This window comes from Cynocephalus volans, chromosome X, assembly GCF_027409185.1.
Source record: "Cynocephalus volans isolate mCynVol1 chromosome X, mCynVol1.pri, whole genome shotgun sequence".
Lineage (NCBI taxonomy): Eukaryota > Metazoa > Chordata > Mammalia > Dermoptera > Cynocephalidae > Cynocephalus > Cynocephalus volans.
In genome coordinates, this window is record NC_084478.1 from 177,947,200 (window position 1) to 177,969,034 (window position 21,835).

Genomic DNA, 21,835 nt, shown 5'->3' on the forward strand with positions numbered 1-21,835 from the left:
TTATACAGAACAAAACAGGTGTCTTCAGGGCACTTCACCAGAGCTGAGAAGCCACAGGGATGGTGAATTTACCCTGGGCGTGTGGCAGCCTGGCGGGATCCTTGCCAAGGAGGAAACAGCTAGCCCACTGAGGGCAAAGGGGACAGGCGCTCAATCTCCGGGGGTCACCAGCTATCAGGACCTCGAAGGGCGAAGGGCCCTTGACGATCACGACAATTCAGCGCCAGTGCACCAAACCAAACACCAGAACCCTGGCACACACACAGACGCCCTAGTTTTTGTAATGTGGTAAACCACGCAGAACATGAAATTTGCCATGTTAACCATTTTGAAGGGTGTAGTCCAGTGCCATTAAGTGCATTTACACTGCTGTGCAAGCATCACACTCTCTCCGGAAGTGTTCAACTTCCCAAACGGAAACTGTCTCCATGAAACTCTAACTCCCCGCCCCTCCCCCAGCCCCTGGCGACCACCATTCTACTCTATGGATTTGACTCCTCTCATATAAGGTCCTCAAATAAGTGAAACCATTCAGCTCTGTCCTTTTGTGCCTGGCTCATTTCACGGAGCACATTCACGTTGTAGCGTGTTGGTCAGAGTTTTCTTTTTAAGGCTGAGTAATACTGCATCGTATGGCTGGACCACACAGTGCTTATCCACTCATTCATGGATGGGCACTTGGGCTGCTTCCACGTTGTGGCTGTTATGAATAATACAGCTATGAGCATGGGTGCACATATATCTCTTTGAGACCCTGCTTTCAGCCCCTTTGGGTGTGTATCCAGAAGTGGGATTGCTGGATCCTGTGGCAGCTCTGTGTTTAATCTTTGAGAAGCCGCCGTGCTGTTTTGCACAGCAGCTGCACCATTGTACGTGCCCATCAGCAGCTCACGAGGCTTCCAATCGGATTTCCTCTTCAACCCAAAGCTGTGGAGAGAAAGCCCATCCTGTCCCTCATCCACTTACTCCACACGATCCCTTCCCGCACTCGCCAGCTACCTGGGAACACCTGTGCGTGCAGACACCCGTGCCCGCGGCCCTCCCCGTGGTCCAGCTCCGGAGAGCCAGGAAGGCAGTTCTGTGGCCAAGACTTGCAAAGGACCACTGCGGTGATGGCACTAAGGCTCCCCTCACCTCATTCCATGATGTTTCTATTTCGCTGCCCCGCACATCACCCTTTTAGACTTAGCAGCACCAGAGAGCGCATTTTCCAGGGAAGCTGCCAAGAAAGGAGAAAAATGGCTTCAAGATTCCCTCCAACCACCAGGGTCCATACTTCTAAAACAGGCAAAAAGACAAATGGCAGCAGCCAGCAGCCAGCCAGGCAGCTGCGTGCCTCCGCTTTACTGGGGCGTGAGCATGTCTTTCACCGCAAGGCTGTCAGTCCAGATTGGGCGCTGTTCCATACCAGGACGGCTGGCACCTTATGGAGAGATGTTATGCTCCCCACAAAGAATCGTGAATTTGTGTCTGTGACTTCTCTTTTCCATGGACTTCTGCTATCAAATATGACCCAGTTTCCCATGGGGAAAAATCAGTACTTAGCCAAATGGTTTGGGGCAAGGAAGCCTACAACAGCCGAGCCCTGGGAGTAAGGGCTTGTGTGGGGGTCCGGGGAAGGCCCACGTACGGTATCTTGTAGCTGCTGTAACAAAGTGCCACAAACTGGGGGGCTTAGAACAGCAGAAACTGATTCTCACAGTGCTGGAGGCCAGACGTCCAAAATCCAGGTATTCGCAGGGCCTAGCTCCCTCTGAAGCCTCCAGTGCAGGCTATGTTCCAGGCCCTTCTCTTAGCTTCTGGTGTGGCCAGCACTCCTGGGCACTCCTTGGCTTGCAGATGCATCACTGCAATTGCTGCCTCTGTCATCACGTGGCCTTCTCCCCTATGTCTGTATCTTCACATGGCATTCTCCCTCCATGCATGTCTGTCTCTGTGTCTCCTCCCCTCTTCTTAAAAGTCACTGCATCAGGGCCTACCCTAATGTCCTCACCTTCACTTGATTACACCTGCAAAGACCCTATTTCCAAACAAGATCATATTCACAGGGTCCAGGGGTTAGGACACAGACAGATCTTTTGGGGGACACAATTCAATCCATTATGGCCAAGAAGGAAGAGAGACGTGCCGGGTCCCTCCCAGAACCCAGTTGCCCTCCTCCTCCTTCCACTGGGTTTATAGGCCAAGTAAGGCTCAGCCACTTGTCACTTTATGGTAATTAAGACATGCTCTGGACTAAAAGCTCCTGGAAACTTCAGGTTCTAGAAAACCTTATCTCAACCTTTTATTGCTGACCTTTTTTAAACCTAAAATAAAAGAGATGGAAGGATGTATATCCTTAATCTCCATTATTTTTTGCAAAAGCCTTGGTAATAGGAAGCAAAAAACAATAAAAAAAAAAAAAAAAAAAAAAACACCTGTCACACTAACTTTAATTTCACGATGCAGAGGAACACCGAAATAGAACAAGGCTTCATCCACGCTGTTCCAAAAGTGAAACATCTGTCTGAATTCAAGTTGCCAATAAGCACATGGCCAAGGGCAGTGCATGGTCAACGCCAAAGAGCAGGACAGGAGAGGTGCTTTTAAACAGCAGAAGACGGGAAGGAAGGCGAGAGAGCACAGCTGCCCTCGGAGGCTTGCTGGCTGGCCCCTCAACATCTACACTCCACACTCGCAGCCCCTGCCCTGGGCCACCGTCCCCATCCTCAAAGGGCTCTGGTTGAACTGGGTGGACAGGTGTGGGAACAACACAGTGGAATAGGGGAACTCTGGGGGTGGTGGGGCCCAGGGGAGGTGCCATCAGCCCAGTCCAGGGCAACCTCTCATTCCCCACTAGAGATAAGTAGGAACAGATGAAGGAAACTTAGGGGCAGGAGGGCCAGGGCAGCAAGCACGCAGCCTGCAAACGGCACAGACTCCTCAAGGAGCGACAGGGACAAGGATACCACCACAAGGGTGGAGCGCTCAGCAGAGGCAGTGGCTTTCCATCTGCGTTCCTCCCTTTCACCTTTTCTGGCTTATCTGGAAGAACCACCCACGCCTCCCGAAGCAGGTCCATGGTGTATCACCAAACCGACGGCCCCAGTCACAGTGAGCACACCGAGAGAAAGTTCCAGGGGCCTTGCCCTCTCACAGTGCCTCTCAGGGCTCTAGTAGCCCGTGACAAGGCAGCAAAGGAGGCCGCCTTTGTATCCAGAACAATCCAGAATGACTCTCTTAACCAAACGTGCAGAGGCCTGGCCCCAGCTCCAGGCTGTGCTTGGCGTCCTGGGTGCCTTCTTTTCTCCTCGGCAGTTGTCACTACCACACTGTGGGTCTGCTCATTCTGTCTTGTCTCTCCCTCCTCCCAGGGAGAGTAAGGGGCTTCGTCTGCTTGCTTCGCTGCTATGCCCCCAGCTTAGACCAGGACCCACTGCATGGCAGCTGCTCAATAAATGTGGCTCCGTGACTGATTGGTCTCAAAAAGCTTACAACCATACAGCTGACACGAGCCCATGCTAAGTTTATAATCGAAACCCACAGAAGAGTTCCACTAAACAGAGGCCAGGCTGGCGAGGACAGGCCTGACCGCCAGCAGGGCTGGGACACTGGCTCGGAGTCCTTACACTGAGGACAGGTAACACAGTCCCTTTGTAATGTCCAGCGAGCCTGCTGCCTGACTCGTCACCAATGTGTGACTGCTCCGTCCACCCCCACCAGGGATGACAAATGAGACCCATGTGATGTGAAGCGCTCACCCAAAGCTCCGGGGACAACTCCCCCATACCTGTGGGTGTCAGAGCCCACTCTCCTGTGCTAGCAACACGGAGAAAGGTACAGAAGTTGCTGGGACAGTCCCTGGACACTGCACATCTTGTGCTGAATGTGTCAGGCCCAGTGGAGGAACCCGGGAGCACAGCCGGACTGTGTTTTCTCACACGCCCAGGAGAGGTCCTTTCCGAAGAAGTGGCTTTGGAGCAGGTTCAGAAGGGGTGCCACAGTTTTGACTCTCTCCAGACTCCCCTTCTAGATTGGCTACCTTGACATTAAAAACCCCCTCTTACTACTCTTAGTCGCACTTTGATCAGGTCTCCCCAGGCTTGCCACCTGATGGCAGTGTTCTTCCCAAAACCGATGCTCACCTGCGAGCAGGCCAGCTCCTCAGCCCTGCCATGTTCCAGTGCCACCCTGCCAGGCGCTGCAAGCCAGGAGGAGTGCGGAGCGTCCTGGGTCACAAGGGAAATCGAGTCTCTGCCGCTGCCCATAAACCCCCAATGGGCAGCACTGTCTACCAAGCAAAGACAGGGGTCTCCGCTGATTTATATCTTTTATTTATTTATTTATTTATTTTTTTTTTTAAAGATAACCGGTAAGGGGATGTTAACCCTTGACTTGGTGTTGTCAGCACCACACTCCCCCAAGTAAGCTAACTGGCCATCCCTATATAGGATCCGAACCCGTGGCCTTGGTGTTATCAGCAACACTCTCTCCCACTTGAGCCACGGGCCGGCCCTGATTTACATCTTTAATTACAGAAAACAAAATTCCATCTTTGTTGCACATCCATACTTTCTATAAATCTGGCTTTTAAAAAATCCTTAGGGGTGCAGTCCCAGCTGTTCTTTGATTTTCCTTTCAACAGCATCATGCCTCAACTGCAGTCAGAGTCCTCCCAAAGGACAAAAGCAGATGTGGCCACCTCGGCTCGGCTGCAGACAGTGCACTCCTGGCCCGCCTGCTGGAGGCACAGCTCCTGTCATCATCTGGACCGCGGCTGCTGGGAACAGTCAAAGCGGAAGCATCTCCGGCAGCACAACCGGTCCTCCCAGCCGGTCCTCTGGGAACCAGCCATTACAGCAACATGGTGGCACCATCCCCAGGCAGCCAACCATCCTGGGCTTCTCTTTGGACAGGCCTGGGCCAGGGCCTTAGGGGATCTCTGTGTCTATGGTATAAATCTGAATGAGATCAGACACAATATTACCAATGATTGGCTTGGTAAGGTCGTCACTAAACACCTAGAAAGAAGGAAAACAGGTTCCAATTAGACATCCTCTGTGCTCAACAAGGCACCAGCCACTATGTGCAGAATCACATTTCACGGGTGGGGAAGGGGGCATGGGGACTCAGCTATCCATGACAATGGTGGCTCTCCTGCAAAGCCTGTTCAGTTCCAGCCTGTTGAGGGTGATCAAAGACTTTATACTAAGAAGAGAACATTCCAGATGGAAGAGGCCTTGGTGATTGCCCAACCCAGGCAAGAGAGGAGATTTGTCCAAGGTCACACAGTGAGTTGGTGACAGAGCTGGGCCCAGAGCACAGGCTTCTGCCTCCTGCCTGGGGCTCTCTCAGGTCCAGGGTCTCTGGGGATGTTGGTGAGAGGAGAGGGCAGGGGTCCCATTTCCAGAAAGAGGCAGGCTTGTTAGCCAGGACCCCACCCCCACCCTAGCCAGCCCCTGAGGAACACTGGGACCTGCTCTACAGCCTAGACATCCAGACCAGGACAAGCAGCTAAATCCTCAGGGGCCCAAACCAACAGGGGTATGCAGCACGGGGCCAACTCACAGGCCTGGGGGCCACACCCTGCTCTTTGGCAGGCAGGTCTGGCCCCTGGGGGTAACCTCTGAGCCCCTGGAAAATCCTGCCTAAAGAGAGCATCTTCTGCACCTGGGGCCTCAGGCCTAACCAAGTAGTCTGCACCAACGACATAACTCAGGGTGGGGGCCTTGGGCCACGTGGTACCACCTGGACGCGTGGTTGGCTGGAGCCTGAGTGACCAAGGTCAGCCATACAGGCGCTCCACACCTACACAACTGGCCCCAGTAAAAACCCTGGACAACCCTGCCTGGATGAGGGTCCCTGGCTGGCAGTGCTCCACACATGATGTCATACACTGCTGCTCCGTTGCTGGGAGAGGAAAGCACTGTCCAGGCGACCCCCCAGAGAGGACACCTGGAAGCTCACACCGATCTCTCCTGGAGCCCGCCTCACGCACCCTGTGCCTTTGCTGATTTCCACCCGTGCCCTTTCACTGTAATGAGCCACAACGAGTGTGACAGCCGTCCTCAGTTCTGAGAGTCCTCCCAGAGAATCACCGAGCCTGAGGGTGCTCTTGGGGACCCCTGGCCACAAGAGAGATAAAAGCAAAGCAACAAGCCCCTGGTTGTAGCCACCCTGTACCAGGGAGACTGCCGCCTGGGGAACCAAGACACCAATCAGGTCAAGGTCTTGGGCCAAGCCAAGGCAAGTTCTGGACCTGAGTCTATTGCCCCAAACCTCTCAAAGAAAGCTAGGCCCCTCCACAGACTACAAACTCAGGTGGGAGACGGTGACCTGGCAACCCTCCGAGCCGTGGCTGGGGAATCACAGCCGTCTCACACTAGGCTCTGGGTGGAAACAAATCTTTCCGAAAAACAGGCTTGCTCATCAGGGTCCACTATCTGTGTGCTCCTAGAGACCCCAAGCCAAGAAATAACCATTAAAAAGAGTCTAGGGCCAAAAGGTGGAAGCAACGCCAAGTAGCCATCAATGGAGGAACAGAGAGAGAATGTGGTGCTGTACAGCCCTGCAACGGGGTATTACTCAACCGTAAGACAGAAGGAAACCCCAAAACACGCTACAGCACAGATGACCCTTGAGGACACTGCTCAGTGAAAGAAGCCAGTCAGAAAAGGACAAATCCTGTATGGTTCCACACTTATGAGTCCAATTCATAGAGACACGCAGTAGAAGGGTGGGAGCCAGGGACTGGGGGAGGGGCTGGGGAGTCATTGTTGGGGACAGAGGTTTGGTCTGGGAAGATGAACAAGTTCTGGAGATGGATGGCGGTGACGGCTGCACAATGTGAACATGCTTAATGCCACTGAGCTGTGCACTTAAACATGGTTAGCGTGCTACATTTTATGTAAGTTATATGTCACCACAATTAAAAACAAAAAGTCCAAGGCAAGTGACAACCCTGGAACACCTGGTAGCAGAAGGGACACAGCACCAAATCCTAGGAGGAGACACTGCTTGCCTCTGGGACCAAGAGCAGCTCAATCCGCCTGCTTGGGGACATCAACTTCCTATGCACGGATGGCACCTGTGCTTGTAGGACAAAGAGTAACTAACAGTGGCTGGAAGCAAGCAAATTCTCCCTAGCTGCAGGGAAAAGGCTACGGAGAGCACCTGGTGCAGCTCCAGCCATGGAAGTCTCAGCCACAACATGTGACAGCCTGCGACACTTCTGACCCCGCTGCCTTCCCACTGGTCTTGAAAGTCAGAGGCAATGCCTCATGTGCTTGGCACGAGTGCCCTCGGGTACAGGTGGGCTTCTCGCAAAGAAGTGCATCCAGGTCTTGTGCTGCGCCCATGGCAGACAAGGGACAAGAGAGGCTGTCGCTACAAGGGGTAACCAAGAGCACAAGAGGAGGAAAAGGGTTTCGAAAATCAGCTGTAAGCTTCCCAGCGCCTGGGCAGGTAGGCCTCCCCGGGAGCCACTCATTGCAAGGCATGTTGCCTTGCCTCACCAGCCAAGGGCACACCCAGACCCAGAAGCTCCCGGTACACACAGCCTGAGCCATCCAGGAAAGGCGAAGTCACGTGGGACAGGTTTTACGAAGAGCTCGGTGAACATGCATTTGCCACCCCAAAAAGTGCAACTTCTTCGCAATCTGAGCAATTGCTGGGCGAGTCTGTGCTGTCCAGAAAAGAGCCCCATGCTGGAGCCACTCCCCGGCTGCGCTCGGCCAGTCTGGCTCAGGCTCCCCTTGGGAGGGCTGAGCATGGGGCACAGAGGCGACGCCGGCACACCAAGTGAAGTCTCTGAGCATGTGAAGGAAGACAGAGCCAAAAGAGAAAGGGAGGTGAGCCAGCAGAGACAACAGGAAACAGGTGACGACACAGGAGATCCATGCGGCTCAGGGACCAGGACCACCACGCCTACCAGATGTCCTCAGAAAACAGAGCCAGGAAGTGGCAGCCCCTTCTGCTGCCACCTGATCCCAACTGACAGGGACACCGCAGTCATGCTATCTGAAAGTCCCTGAGCAGCTAAGCATGGAACAACACTTCCTGTCCACATGGATACCCTTTTACCCCCACACCCTGGAGGGGTTAACCTGGCCCAAGACTGGGACTATAAGCACCTACTGTGCGCAAGGTCTAGGCACTGGAGATGTGGCAGTAAACAACACAGACAAGATCCCCGGCCTCGGGCACTTACAGTCTGGTGGGGTGCAGGATCGGCCAGACAATTATCAAGAGAAACCAGGAAAGGCTGTGGTCTGCCACAGAGGGCAAGCAGGCCAGCGAAGAGGGCAGCTCTTCCACCGGGCAGATCTTAACACGCTCTCTACAAACTGCACTTCAGATTCAGTGGGTCTGAGGGAGGCGGAGAATTTACCAGTCATCTCACATCCACATATCTTCCTTATACATCTACCGCCTACCTCACCCGTCTTCTATCTCTCAACTATCTACCCAGCCATCCACCTGTCTCTATCATCTACCTGCCTACCAACCACCCAGCCACCTTTGGAGAGCAGCCCATGTGCTTCCAACAGGCAGCCAACTCTATGAACCTCTGACCCATGACAAACTCCCACTCAATTCAGTAGAAGTATCTGATGATCCGGGCTTAGCTCAGTGGTTCTCAACTAGGGCAACCCCATGCTGGGACATTTGGCAATGCCTGGATGGGGGCCAGGGCTGCTGCTCAATATCGGACAGCCCTGACACAAAAAATGATCCAAGGTGGGGAGCCCCTGCCTCAGATATCACAACGATATTTTCAAGCTTCCATATTCCCAAGTAGCCCATATCTTTCTTCACGGATAATTAATAAAAAGAAACTGCTGAGCACCCAGTGACAGGGACTTCTGAAGGGAAATGGGGTACAGTCCGGTGCCCCGAGCAGCCACCTCACCTGCCACCAGGGCTTCTCGGCCTCGGCCTCAGCGGGCACCTCAACTCCGTAGACCTGCAGGGCCAGGTAGAGCACTGCCACGGCTATGTGCTGAGCCTGGAAGCGGAGGCACAGCCCCCCATGGTAGCTGTCCCGCAGCAGGGCCCAGGCTGTGATGGCGATGGGGGTCCGCTGCCAGCTGTAGCGGTTCAGCCAGTTCTTCAGAGAAATCAGGTAGTGCAGCAGGTACTGCAAAGACACATGGCACATCAGCCCGTCTGCCTTCCAGTCTGCCTTCAGTCTCCCTGCCACACTGCTCCCTCTGCTTGCCAGCCACTCTCCCTCCCCATGCTGTCGCAATCAGGTCACCTCCTTGTTTGAACCCTCCAAAGGTTTCCATGTCACTTAGGGAAAAGCCCCAATGCCATATGCTGGCCACCAAGCCCTGCCTCCCTTCTCAGTCCCATTCCCCTCCGCCCCAGCCCCACCCTTGCGTGTCTGCACGCACCAAGCACACTGCACCTCGGGGCCTTTGCACCCGCCACTCCATCTGCCTGTGATCATCTCACCCCCATCCCAGCCCCCACCTGCCTGCCCACTCTCACCCTCTGGGTCCAGCTCCGGTGTAAGCCACTCAGGCTATTCCCAATGGCCACCCCCACTGCAATTCCTCTCCATCACAGGACTCTGCTCCAGCCACCATGGGAAATCATTCAGGGTATGGTGCTCTAGAGAGCAATGCCCTTATGTATAGAACAGAGGGCACTGCATCCCACATGCCCAGCCGTCTGCAAGGGCATATGCTTTCAGGAGTAGAGGCTGGTGACGGCATTTTTCCACTTAGTGCCAAGACCCTGATAAAGTAGTGCCATTCTCAGCTACGTCTTAACAACCTTCGGGCTGAGCTGTCGGCTCCTGCTCTCAACAGACAGACGCCCTACCCAAACCTCATGCAATACAGAGATGCTGGGGAGCGCACCCTGGAGAAGGGATTCAGGCATTACTTCTTACCCCATCCTGAGACTCTTGCCCTGACTAGAGGAAGGGGAGGGGCTGGCAGGCTCCCAGTAAGGCCGAGCCCCCAATTCCTGACCCCAGCACAGACCACGTATCCTCCGTGGCCGAGCACTGCTCTTTGCTAAGCCCCATCAACTTGACAACTCCAGCCCACAGCCACCAGTGCAGTGCCCACCTTCCTCCCACACACCAATCAAGCACTGTGCTGACTAAAACACCACTGAGTAGAAATCCAAGACCAGAGGTGTCCAGGGATTAGAGAGTGAGTGTGGAAAGGTGGGGTGAGATCAGAAAAGGGCAGATGGAATTGTTTTGTACCTTGACTATGATTGTGGATGCATGAAAGTAGACATGGGATAAAATTGTGGAGAACTAAACACACACACGAGTACAAGTAAAACTGGGGAAACTGGTAGACTGTGTCAGTGCCAACATCCTGGCTACGATACTGCAGTAGAATAGAATTTCAGAGGGTTTCCACTGGGGGAGCCTAGGCAAAGGGCACATGGGACTACTCTATGTTATTCCTTACAAGTGTGTGGGAATCGACAATTATCTCAATAAAAAGTTCCATTAAAATGAACAGAAATCGTAGTCCAGCGCCCCAAACCATGACTCCCCTCATCTTTCTCGGCAGGCCATCCTTCTGAACTGCCTGTGGATCTGAGGTATCCGAAGTACCACATCCAAGTGTTCCTAAAGTTGGACTTTTGCCTTTTGCTGATGTTTGAAATGGTTCTTCTGTTGAGACTTATATGTCCCTAGAAGTTGAGAGTGTGTCACTTAACTTGAGCAACTTGGCTTTTCTCATGGGTTTCTAAGCATGGCTGAGCTGGATGCGAGCTCCAAGGCAGAACAGCCACATATGGTGAGAGGGACATTGGCAGGTCACAAAACCAGCTCTACTTCCCCGAAGCTCAGCAAGCACACGCTTTATACAGGCCACGGGATTCAGGGGGCCGCTCAGATCCCAGCCTGTGGCCACAGGCGAGCAGGCAAAAAGGCAGAAGCTGAAATTAGAACAGCTGAGAAAACCCATGGGAGCCAGCCAGAGAGGCCAGCCTACCCAATCACTGCATGCAGAGGCAGGAGGCCAGTTCCCAGGTATAGCCTGCTCTCACTGAAGTGTTGTGCTCCCGGTATTAGCTGGGTTGCACTTTCATGATAAAGAACAGAGACCACAGTTCAAGCCTCTCAAAACAGTCACCAATTCCCAACACGTACCTTGTGTGGGTGCTGGAAGGAGACCTGGAAGCGCAGGACCCTTAGCATGAGGAGCTCACACTGCACAATGCTGTCTCGGAGCTCCCAGAAGCGGGAGTCCAGCTCCAAGGGCTCGCTACCTGGGTTAAAATACCTGGGCAGAGAAACGGCATGCTTACCGCGGCTGTCAGGTTTCCCCTGAGAAATGCGTGGCTCCAATTGGTCAAGCTCTTAAGTCACGTGATGGCCAGACACAAACTACAGTGTCCTCCTGCTGTAGATTAACACAGGGTCATTTTATTTATGCTTTATAAAATAATTCTTCATCTACACGTCTAGAGTACAGAATGAAAACAGTAGCCAACAGAAGACAGAAACTGGCTCCCAGTTTTTGCCCGATGGGCCATCATCCCCTGTCATTCAGCAAGGTGTCACGTGCAGAGATGGGCCCTTTGCAATGGTGCTGGAGGGACCAAAGCTCTAGCACTCCGAGGTAGCTGTGCTTCCTGTCACAGCCAGCCTAATGGTGGGGAGAGTCTTCATTGCCTGGGGTGGCAAATCCCAGGGCTCTCACTCCAGGCCCAGGAACAGATTGAAACATATCACGAGAATGAGGTACTCAGAAAAGTAAGCGCTTTTCAGTTTTATACTTCCAACACTGTCTTTCCTTCATTCCTTCCAGATCTTTCTGTCCTTACTTATACTGCATACGTCCACAACAGCCCCTCACCTCCACAAGATCCCCAAGATGGACATGAACAGGACTCACACTCAAGTGATCAAAACTCTCTGCCAATGATTCATCCTTCCAAGCTGCTTGCTCACTTTCCAGTGTCCCCACAGAAGCCCCTCTCCCTACCAACATATAATTAGGGCTGCACACAATTTCCCCTTCTGCTGTTCCTCCCTGCTGGGGACCAGACAATGACGGGTAGACTTCAGCCGCCCTCCCTAAGCTCCTTGCCTGTTTTTGTCTTAGTCTCTCCCTGTACACTGTGAACCTGTCATGCTTAGGGGGTGGGAAGTGCTCTTCCGTTACCTGCTTATTAAAAAAAGAACAAAATTGTTTTCTTTCCTAATGATCGAAGTTCCTGGAAAGACCCATGACTCACAGCTAGTTAGTAACTTTCCATAAATCCTGTCCCCCCACCCACATCCCAGGCCTTGTCAAAGCCCGCCCAACTGGCTGGGCCCGTGTCCTTCCCCGGCAGGAACATGACATGCCCACAGCAGGGCGAGAGAGGTTCATGAGCAACTAGGACTCAGTTTCTCACACCAGCTAAATAAGACACTGGGTCCACACCCTCCCCCTGTGGGACACATGGGACAACCCAACTGGGAAGGAGGTGCTCTCTCATGCCCTTCTGCCCCCAGCCATCCCTGTCCAAGACTCCAGATGAATCTTCTTTGACATGCCTCTCCAAGCTCCCTCTGCTCAACCTGCCTCTGCTCTCCATCTGGCCTTCAAGGCTTCCCATAATCTGGCCCAAGCTCCCCTGGGGCTCTTGACACCAGGCTCCTTCCACCTTTGCAGCTAGCGCTTCCGGCACTCATTCAATGCCATCCCAGTGGTTCCTTCCAAGCCTGACTGCTGGCAGCTGGAGGGCAGGGCTCAGTGGGAGCCTTCTCTGCCCTCCCCTCCAGGGTGGACACCAGGAAGTACTCCTAAATGCCTCAGCCCAGAAGCCATTACCTGTTGGACACATTGATGATGTCACGAGTACGCAGGTGCTGCTCCTCCACTTTGCCAGCCAAATAAATGGAAGACATGGCAACCAGGTAAGGGTCATAGGCGCCCAGGTTGATCTCACAAAAGAACTTATGGTAAATGGTGCAGGCGGTAGCAATGGGAATGGACTGCATCCCTAGCTTGATACCTGCAAAGGAAAGCAGACAGGAGAGTACTTCAATCAAATGCTCACCCACTGCTCAAATGAAGGAAGATGAGGGGTTAGGGGTGCACACCCACATATGCCTGCTCAAACAAGACCAAGAACTTTCAGCATAGCTGATAGCTGCTGCTGGGTCTTTCACTGGGTCCCCAGGCTTCTCAGACTCTAATGGGCTATTGAAGCCCCTGGGGATGGTGTTCAAAGGCAGACTCTCCTTCAGTAGGTCTGAGGCTCTGAGATTCTGCACTTCTGACAAGCCCCCAGTCACTTCCATGTTACAATCTGCAGGCCACACTCTGAGAAGCAAGGGGCCCGACTACTGCACAGTTAGCAACTGGCATATCAGCTTCTGCACAATTCTTGGAAAGGACCACACACTGCCGTGCATCTGTTGTCACCGCAGCAAGCATTTAACTACAGGTTGCCCACCACACAGCTTACCTAACCAAACCCTGCTAACATGACAGAAGGGAAAAGGCCTCTGAGCCATCAAACGGATGCCACAAATCCCCATGTTACAGTTAAAGATTATACTCAGCACTGGTTTCCTAGTCCAGAGATTAAAAAAGGCGAGAAAGGCAAGCAAGGCAACTGCTAAGGGCAACCACAGGCAGAGCAGAACAAAAGCAGCATTTATAGCCACAGCCAGGCACCAAGGAAGGAGACCTAACACGCTGAAAAGTGAACAGAACTCAAAAACCAGAGCACATTGGAATGGATTTATTTAGGGGTTAAAGCCCTTCCTCACCCTACCCCTGGACAGCTCCTAAGGAAATCACTGCACTGGGTCACAGAACCCAAAGTCACAATGACCAGGGTTAACAAGAAAAGGTTAAATGACATCCAATAGACTGATAGAAGAAGGTGGAGAACAACCAACAATCAATCGTCAAGATTATGTTCAGCATCCTCTACCTAACAAGGTGGATTAGTTCCCTATGGCTGCTGTAACAAATCACCACAAACTCAGTGGCTTAAAACAACACACATTTAAGGGCCAGCCCGTGGCTCACTTGGGAGAGTGTGGTGCTGATGGCACCAAGGCCGCGGGTTCAGATCCCTGTATAGGGATGGCCGGTTGGCTCACTTGGGGGAGCATGGTGTTGACAATGCCGAGTCGGGGGTTGGAATCCCCTTACCAGTCATCTTTTTAAAAAAAAAAAACACACACACATTTATACTCTTAGAATCCTGGAAGTGAGAAGTCCAAAATAAGCCTTAGGGGCTAAGATCAAGGTCTCAGCAGAGCTGGTTCCTCTTGGAGGCTCAGGGGGAGAATGCGTTTCCTTGCATTTTCTATCTTCCAGACGCCACCTGCAACCCTGGGCTCCTGGCCCCTTCCTCCACCTTCAAAGCTAGAAACACAGCATCTCTTATGTCTGCTTCTGCATCATGTGGCCTTCTCCTCTGACTTTGACTACTCCTGTTTCTCTCTTATAAGGACAGGTGTGGTTACTTCAGGCCCACCCAGTTAATCTAGGATAAACTCGCCATCTCCAGGTCCTTAATCCCATCGCAGAGTCCCTTTTGCTATATAAAATGACATTCACAGGTTCCAAGGATTAGGACAAGGGACATCTTCAGGGGACCAGTATTTAGCCACCTACAAAGGGCAAGAGTATATGCAGTATGTCTTATAAAAATGTCCTTTGAAAATATACCTAAAGAGCTTTTAGCATTTCAAGGTCCAAACTTCATTTGTACAAACAGTCCCTACATGAGACCCCTCATTCCAGGAGATGCCACATAAGTGGTGTTGCTGACATGAGCCTCCAAGCCTTGTTTTACATAGCAAACCCTGGTTTATTTACATGGACCCTTGAAGCAGATGGATGGTAGCAGATGAGGAGACACTGCCATCCTTAATATATTTTGCAACTTTTCTTGTAAGTTATATTTACAAATTACTGGGGTTAACGGTCCTGCACCATTTCCTCAGACCCTCTGCCCCCTTTGACTGGAAAGCGCACTCCTACGACCCCACAGGGTGCACACGAAGCAATAAAGGCAGGAGATAAACGGCCCGCCAGCTGAACGAGACACCACTGGCGGAGAAAGAGTGCTGCCACAGGAGTCGCAGAGGGTCACTGCCTCCCTTGGAAGCACGGCACCCAGCACCACTGTGGACGCCCTGGCAAGGTTCAGAACTCCTGCGTCCTCGGAGTGACGGGACCTCCCCAACAGCGTGCTCCAGAAGGCTCCGTGCGACCAACTGCCATACAGTCTCCCAGCAAGCAGGGACACAGGGGTGGCAGAAGGCATGGCACACTCCAGAGCCGTGGGAGCCCGGGCTCGGCCCCGCCTAGTCCCAGTCGTGTCCCTGCCCACGTCCTCTCTTTGGGCCTGCGCGCCCGTCTGTGCACAGGCGACACCGGAGTCCACCTGGCGGCTCAATGCCTAGCACACCGCGCGTGGCAGAGAAGGAGAGGCACGGGCCCTCGGCCCTCAGCCGGGCCTCCCAGCCTCCGCTGCGGCGGGCCACATCCGGAAGGCCCGGCCTTTTCCCTCTGCCCAGCCGCGCCTGCCCCGCGAAGCGGGCCCCGCACCGCCGGCCCGGCCCGCCGGCCCGGCCCGCCAGCTCGGCTCTGAACGCGTGGCTTCGCGGCCCCTAGCCTCCACGTGCCGGCCGCTCGGGGCCCGCCCTCGCCCTGGCCGCGGTTACCTGCCTCCATGATGAACCTTGTCACTCGGAAGTGCACTCTGGCCTCAGGCGCCGGCCGCCCCTCGGCCCCCCGCGCCGTAGCCCCTCCCCCGCAGCTCTCCTGGCCAACAGCTTCCATGAGACCCTACCCCGCGGCCCCACCACCCCCCACCGGAAGGAGAAGCGCCCCCAGTGCGCCGACGCCGGATCCAGGCGTCCTCGCGGCAGGCACGGCCGCCCCGCCCCGCTCCGCCCCTCAGGCCCCGCCCCGGCCCGCCCCGCCCCGGCCCCCCCGGGTGAGCGCGCAGCTGCGCCTCAGAAGGCGGCCCTGCCGAGCGCGCAGGCGCAAGCGCAGGCGCACAAAGCGACGCCGCCGAGAGGCTGGCGTGTACCCGCCCGCATTCGGATGCCGCGCACCCCGTCCCGGGAGGCGCACGCACCGCCTTCGGAAGGCACCCCAAGTCCACACGCCACATGCCCGCCCCCGGGGTGCCCACGCCCCGCCCTGAAGGCTCATGCCCCCTCCCCGGACGCCTCAAGCCGGGTCCCTGGGAGACTCAAGCTCTGCCTCCCGGACCCGGGAGCAGCGGAGCTGCCGGGAGGGCGCGGTTTAATCACAGGCTGATGGCCGGGTACGAGGGCACCTCCAGGCACCAGGGCCGCAAGTCCCCGCGGTCCGACTCAGGTGTCGCTCTGGGCTGGTGGCCCAGTGGAACTTAGGACGGGGAGAGCTGGCAGCGTCTGCCAAGACCTGGGCGAGGGGCGCTTATGGGAGTTCTCACTGAGACATCAGGGTCTGGGTAGGCAGGACCACTAACGGGAGAAGGTGCCGGTATCGTAAAACCCGTATCCAGATGAGACCCGAAGGAAGGGCCGTGCACAAAATGTGAGAAGGGCCTTTCCTCTTGGAGGCATTATGGGCGTCTGTGTCTGGATTTTCCACCGCCCCGGATCTGTGGGGGATCGAGTTTCTCTTGCCTTTCCATTCTAGCACACAGTAGGAGCTTAATAACTGTTTGTTGAGTGAATGTTGAATATCGAACTCATACAATCCCGTATTTCATTCGTGTGTTCCACCAGCAGGAAATTGTGCATCAGGCATTAAGGACATAGAGCGTCAAAGGAATTCCCAAGCTAGTGGCCATCCCTAGGATCATTCTGATACATCTGGATAATTGCTATGGTTTGAGACAGCTGGGAACGTCAAGGGGAAAAGCCACTGCTCCTTAAGCTCTCCTGCCCAGGTGACTTGTTGCCAGGATGATGTGGAATTCTCCACCTCCGACCCAACCCCCACCCACCCACACCAGCCTCATTCTCCTGCCTCAGCACCGCCTGCCTCCACCGAGCTCCCCACGTCCTCTCTCCATACCAGCTGGGTTAATTTTCTGGGGCTGCTGTAACAAATGGCCATAGATGGGGTGGCTCAAAACAGAAGAAATATGTCCTCTCACAATACTGGAGGCCAGAAGTCTGAAATCAAGGTGTCCACAGGACTGTGCTCCCTCCAGAGGCTCTAGCAGAGGACCCTCCCCTGCCTCTTCCAGCTTCTGGTAGCCTGAGGTGTTCCTGGGCTTGTTGCCACATCACTCCAGTCTCTGCTTCCATCTCCACGCAGACTCCTTCCCGTGTGTGTCTGTCTGTCTCTTCTAAAAGCACCTGTCATTGGATTAGGGACCACCGGATAATCCAGCATGGGCTCATCTCCACACCCACACCTTTTGCCAAATGAGGTCACATTCATAGAGTCTGGAGATTAGGACATGGGACATAGACATATCTTTTAGGGGGCTGCCATTCAGCCCACAACACCAGCTGCCAGAGTGACCTTCCTAAAATGCAAGGCTGACAGGCCCTACCCTGCCTAACACCCTCTAGGGCCCTTCACCTCCAGGAAAAAGCCGGAGGCCTCAGCCTGACATGCCAATCACTGTGGAGTCACCCTGTCCACAGGCCAACCTCGGGTCTCACCACCTTGCCACTCATGGTAGGGGCCTTGGGCAGCTCTCACAAAGGTTATGGTCTCCCAGCTCTGTGTCTTTGCACATCTGCCTGGTGAAGGAATTCCTGCCCCACATGCTTCTCCCCAGCTTGCTCTTGGCCGTAAGTGCATAGGTGTGCATGCGTGTGTGCATGTGGACAGGGGCTCAGGGCTCCCAGCCGCCTGTGCTGCTAACACCTGTTAGCTGTCTGTGCCCAGGCTGTGAGCAGCCTCCATCCACCTACCCAGCCTGAGGCTGAAAGCTGGGCAATCAGCATGCCCACCTCCCCTCAGTCCAGTGGGTCAAGGCCGGGTCCTGAGATCCACCAGACAGTGCCCTGGGCCAAGCCAGCTGCTGCTAGATCCGGTAGGTTCGAGTCCATGCCCCCTAAAGGGGCTATGAGCCTTAGGGATCAGGCTCCTGCCTCCCAGCTTCCCACCCCACCTCCCCCACATGTCCACACACACTGTACATGGCCCCTGTGCACGCACACACAGGAGCATCATGCATTCCCCCCATATACACACGCGCACGCACGCGCAGACACACTCCAAATCATCCCGCGCTTCCCTCTGGCCCCCAGCCCGGTGGCCCACCCATCCCCTCCACACCACACTATTTTCCGGTTAAACAACACAGCTTGAACCTCTCCTTCTCCGCTGGGCCTTTTGTGGTGTGAAGAGTCTGGGCTCAGCAAGCGATAGGTGCCTGTGAATGTGGGTCGAGGGAATGACTCAATGGACACATAAATCTTTAAAGCCCTGGGCCATGAGGCTCTCTCCTGGCATGCAGCCTCAGCGTGGTGGTTGATAAATGAATAATTCACTAGCCACCAACTGGAGCCAGCAAACCTCTAGGCAGTGCCTCCTCTCCCACTGGCAAGCCTGTCACCACTGTCCCAAGCGTGGCATTCCTCCCTCATGCTCCTGGTGCCCTAGTCCCCGGTTCAGCGAGTGAGCTCCTTGAGGGCCGAGGCCTGAGTCCCAGCAGCACAGAGTGATGCTCATGACGGCGGGGCGGCCACTCATGCTCAGAAGAGTGACAGTGTAACTTTGGCCAAGGCCTCCTCGCGCGGCCTCACCACGCACCCTCCACGTTAGAGCACAGCCCCTCCTGCAGCCGCGCTGCTACCAAGGGAGGGTCGCTCGAGCTGAGCTTACAGGCGATGCAGAGAAAGAGGGAAGCGACATCTGGGGGCGCAGAGGAAAGTCTGTTCACAGGCAGGGCCGCACAAGGCCTGGGTGAGCTTCAAAAGGTGCTCAGCCCTGCCCTAGCTTCCTTCCCAGCCTCGCCGAAGTCCATCATCTCCCCTTCTTTCCCACCTCTCCCCCTCTCCTCTGGCAACTTCTGGAAGCCACTCGAGCCTTCTCTCTCTCACCACCGGCCAGCCCAGCAGCCTCCATCTCCATTTGCCATCCACACTGCCTGCGGCCCACCCGCCCTTCTCGAAGCCACCTCTCTGAGGCTGCTGTGGCCCCTCCTTGCAGCTGACCGCAGAGTCTGATGTCTGCCTGCGGGTAGCCTTGAAGCCTCTCCCTCCTCTTCCCCTCGTGCCACCTCTGGGGGAGCAGATAAGAAAGCCTGGCCCGGCCTGCCCCCAACTGTGAGACTGCCCCACCGGTCTCCTGTTTGTGCCCTCTCAAGCCATTTGCAGACCAGCTTGGGAGGCCTGCCCTTCACCCCCCACCCCTGGAAAGACTCATTATGTGAGTCATTCTTGGGGTGGGGTGGCGCCATCCATCTCCACATCCAAGGCAAGTTTTGGATGGGAGTTCATCACGTTTCTGCAGAGTGACCACAACACACTCCCTCCTGACCTCAACACGTTCCTCTCATGGATTTTGAGACCCTGCTCTCCTGGCTTGCCTCCTACCCCCTGGCTACTCCTTCTCAGGACAGGTCTCCCCCTGCCCAGCTCCTACCCAGCCCCTGCCCATTGGAGAATGTACTCTGTGGCTACAAGGCTCTCGTACGGGCATGATCCCTAAACTTGCCCAGCCCCCAAGCCAGGCCTCACACCTGCGCCCCGGACCCACGCATCCCAGTCTCCGTGCCCATTCAGCCCGCCTGTGCTGACTGCTGCCCGCTTGCCAGGCTCGGGGCCTGGTGCTGGGAACGCAGCGGTGAACAAGCAGGCAGGGTCCCTTCCGCAGCCTCGCCCTCCTCCCGCACCCCCACGCTCCACACAGAGCAACCTTTGTCAAACCCCAGTCTGAGCATGGCCACGGCGGCTAGTAGAGCGCAGGTCTATTTACCTGGCACTTTGGCTTTGTTAAAGAAGGCGAAGTTTCCCCACAAGGGGTGGTGCTCATGGATTGTAACTCTGGTGAACCTACTGGCTTGGACTATCTCCTTTGTCAGAGATTTGAGTAAAAAGGGGCTCAATAGAGAGAATAATAGAGCAAGCTCTGAGCACACACGGGATCTTGCGTGTGGCCAAGATGGACCTAAGAAGAAGCTCTGAAAGCCGGGCATGAGAGTGAGAAAATCCGCCCCAGCAAGAGATCCGCAAGAGTGCTGCTACGCATCCACAGAGGCAGAAAGGAGGCTGGTACACGCCAGGGCCGCGGGAGGGGAAGGCATGCGTGACTGCTGATGGGTGTGCGGTTTTGGGGTGATGAGGGTGTTCTGGAATTAGATTGTGGTGATGGCTGCACAACTCTGTGAGTATACAGAAAACCGCTGAATCGCACCGTTTAAATGGATACATTTTATGGTATATGAATTATATCTCAACAGCTGTTATTTTTCAAAAGTTGCCATGGACAATTGTGCCATCAAAGACAAAACATTGCTGTGGGGGGAAGCGGTTTCACAAGGAAGAGCTGGAAGACTGGCCCGCAAAGAAAGTCAGAGGGCAGAGCAGCTGGGAGAGGGGTGGGCAAGTCGCCTGCAGAGCCAGAAAGAGGTTTGAAGGGCTAAGGCTGTGTGGACAAGCGAGCTCAAAGCCCTGAGAAGCTGGGGGGACTGGCAGGAGGACAGCTGCAGTCAGGGTGCAATGCTGTAAAAGCCCAGGAACTCTCAATGGCAAGGAGGTGGGGCACGAGGGACCAGTCGGGGGGCGGGGGTGGCCTCGAAGTCCTGAAACGAAGCGAAGCGAAAGATTTCGACTCTGAAACAAGGCTCCACTGTGCAAGGCCCCTTGAGGAGAGAGCTGGGGTGGATCACTGGAGGTGGGGGATGCCAGGCGTGGGTGTGCTGGTGGAGGACTCCGCTCCGTGGTTCTGCACACCCGGAGCTCACCAGCCAGAGCAGGAGCTGATGGGGACATTTTGACCTGCGTCAGTGTCACAGGTGGCCCCCTGACCCCATCCTGTGATTACTTCCCTAGCTCCATAGTGTATGTTCCAATGGATCTACTGGGCAGCTGACAGCATCCGCACAGTGTCTCCTTGGCTCAGGCAGTGAAGGCTCCTGCCATAGGAGGGGCCTCATGGAAGCGATTGTCCCACAGCCCCATGGTGACTCCACTCGCAGCTACTGATCCCACTGTGATCCTCCAGATGGATCAAAGTAGGAAAGCCCCTGGCAAATGACTCGCAGTTCCATTCTGATAAAAAGAGAGTTCCAGAAGCTTCTACCTACCCCAGAGAGCAGCAATTATGCCTTTACTATATTCCCCCCAAGGATACTGCAGCTCCCCGACTCCATACCACCATTCTGTCCCTAGGGACCTTGATCTCGCTGTCCGCCACGGTATCGCACCGGTCCACTCTATTCATGACAGCATCCTGACAGGATCTGGGGACCAGGAGACCCCAGGTCCCCTGGTGCCTTGATAAGACATTCGAGTACCAGTGGGTAGACCAGCTCCGCAAGCCGGGGAGACAGAAGATGGTGGTCAGAGAAGGGGACCCGTGACATTGAGACTCCGAGGGCAGTGCTTGTTGGTAACAGCGAGGCCTCGGGCGTGCCCAGGAGCGAGTGGCTGCGGAAGGGTGGCGGACACGGTATCCAGAAGAGAGGAAGGAGGACCGTCTGCGTGTGTCACATAGTGAATTTCCGGACGTTACTGTGGCCCCACAAGCCTTACCCTCACGTGGGTGTCGGTGCGAAGCTGTCAAAGCGCAAGTGGATTCATTCCTGTACGGCTTTCCTGTGGCTGTCGTGAAACTACAGAAATTTGTTCTCACAGTTCCAGAGGCTAGAAGCCTGAAATGAAGGTGTAGCAGGACCACGCTCCCTCTCACGTCTCTAGAGGAGGATCCTTCCTGCCTCTTCCAGCTTCTGG

At 54.9% G+C, this 21,835-nt stretch overlaps 1 protein-coding gene across 2 annotated transcripts; it reads right to left on the bottom strand.

Annotated features, from left to right (window-relative positions):
* Positions 1-4,355: 4,355 nt before the first annotated feature.
* On the bottom strand, positions 4,356-15,761 carry CCNQ (cyclin Q). 2 transcript variants are annotated; one of them, XM_063084074.1, is made up of 6 exons: positions 15,644-15,692; positions 13,995-14,127; positions 12,783-12,966; positions 11,111-11,243; positions 8,891-9,118; positions 4,356-5,000 (listed from the first exon to the last, which is right to left on the bottom strand). In XM_063084074.1, the coding sequence occupies exons 3-6, from the start codon at positions 12,950-12,952 to the stop codon at positions 4,911-4,913; spliced, it is 621 nt and encodes a 206-aa protein (XP_062940144.1). In that variant the 5' UTR covers positions 12,953-12,966; positions 13,995-14,127; positions 15,644-15,692; the 3' UTR covers positions 4,356-4,910. The 2 variants fall into 2 exon arrangements, with proteins under 2 accessions (XP_062940144.1, XP_062940143.1); XM_063084073.1 differs by lacking the exon at positions 13,995-14,127 and having other exon boundaries at positions 15,644-15,761.
* Between the last annotated feature and the right edge of the window lie 6,074 nt (positions 15,762-21,835).

Coding starts and splice junctions, on each gene's coding strand:
- CCNQ (XM_063084073.1), bottom strand. CDS start 15,761: ATGGAAGCTGTTGGCCAGGAGAGCTGCGGGGGAGGGGCTACGGCGCGG. Junction 9,119..11,110: donor CCTTCCAGCACCCACACAAG/GTACGTGTTGGG, acceptor GTGTCTTTGCAG/TACCTGCTGCACTACCTGAT. Junction 5,001..8,890: donor CCGAGAAGCCCTGGTGGCAG/GTGAGGTGGCTG, acceptor CCTTCTTTCTAG/GTGTTTAGTGACGACCTTAC.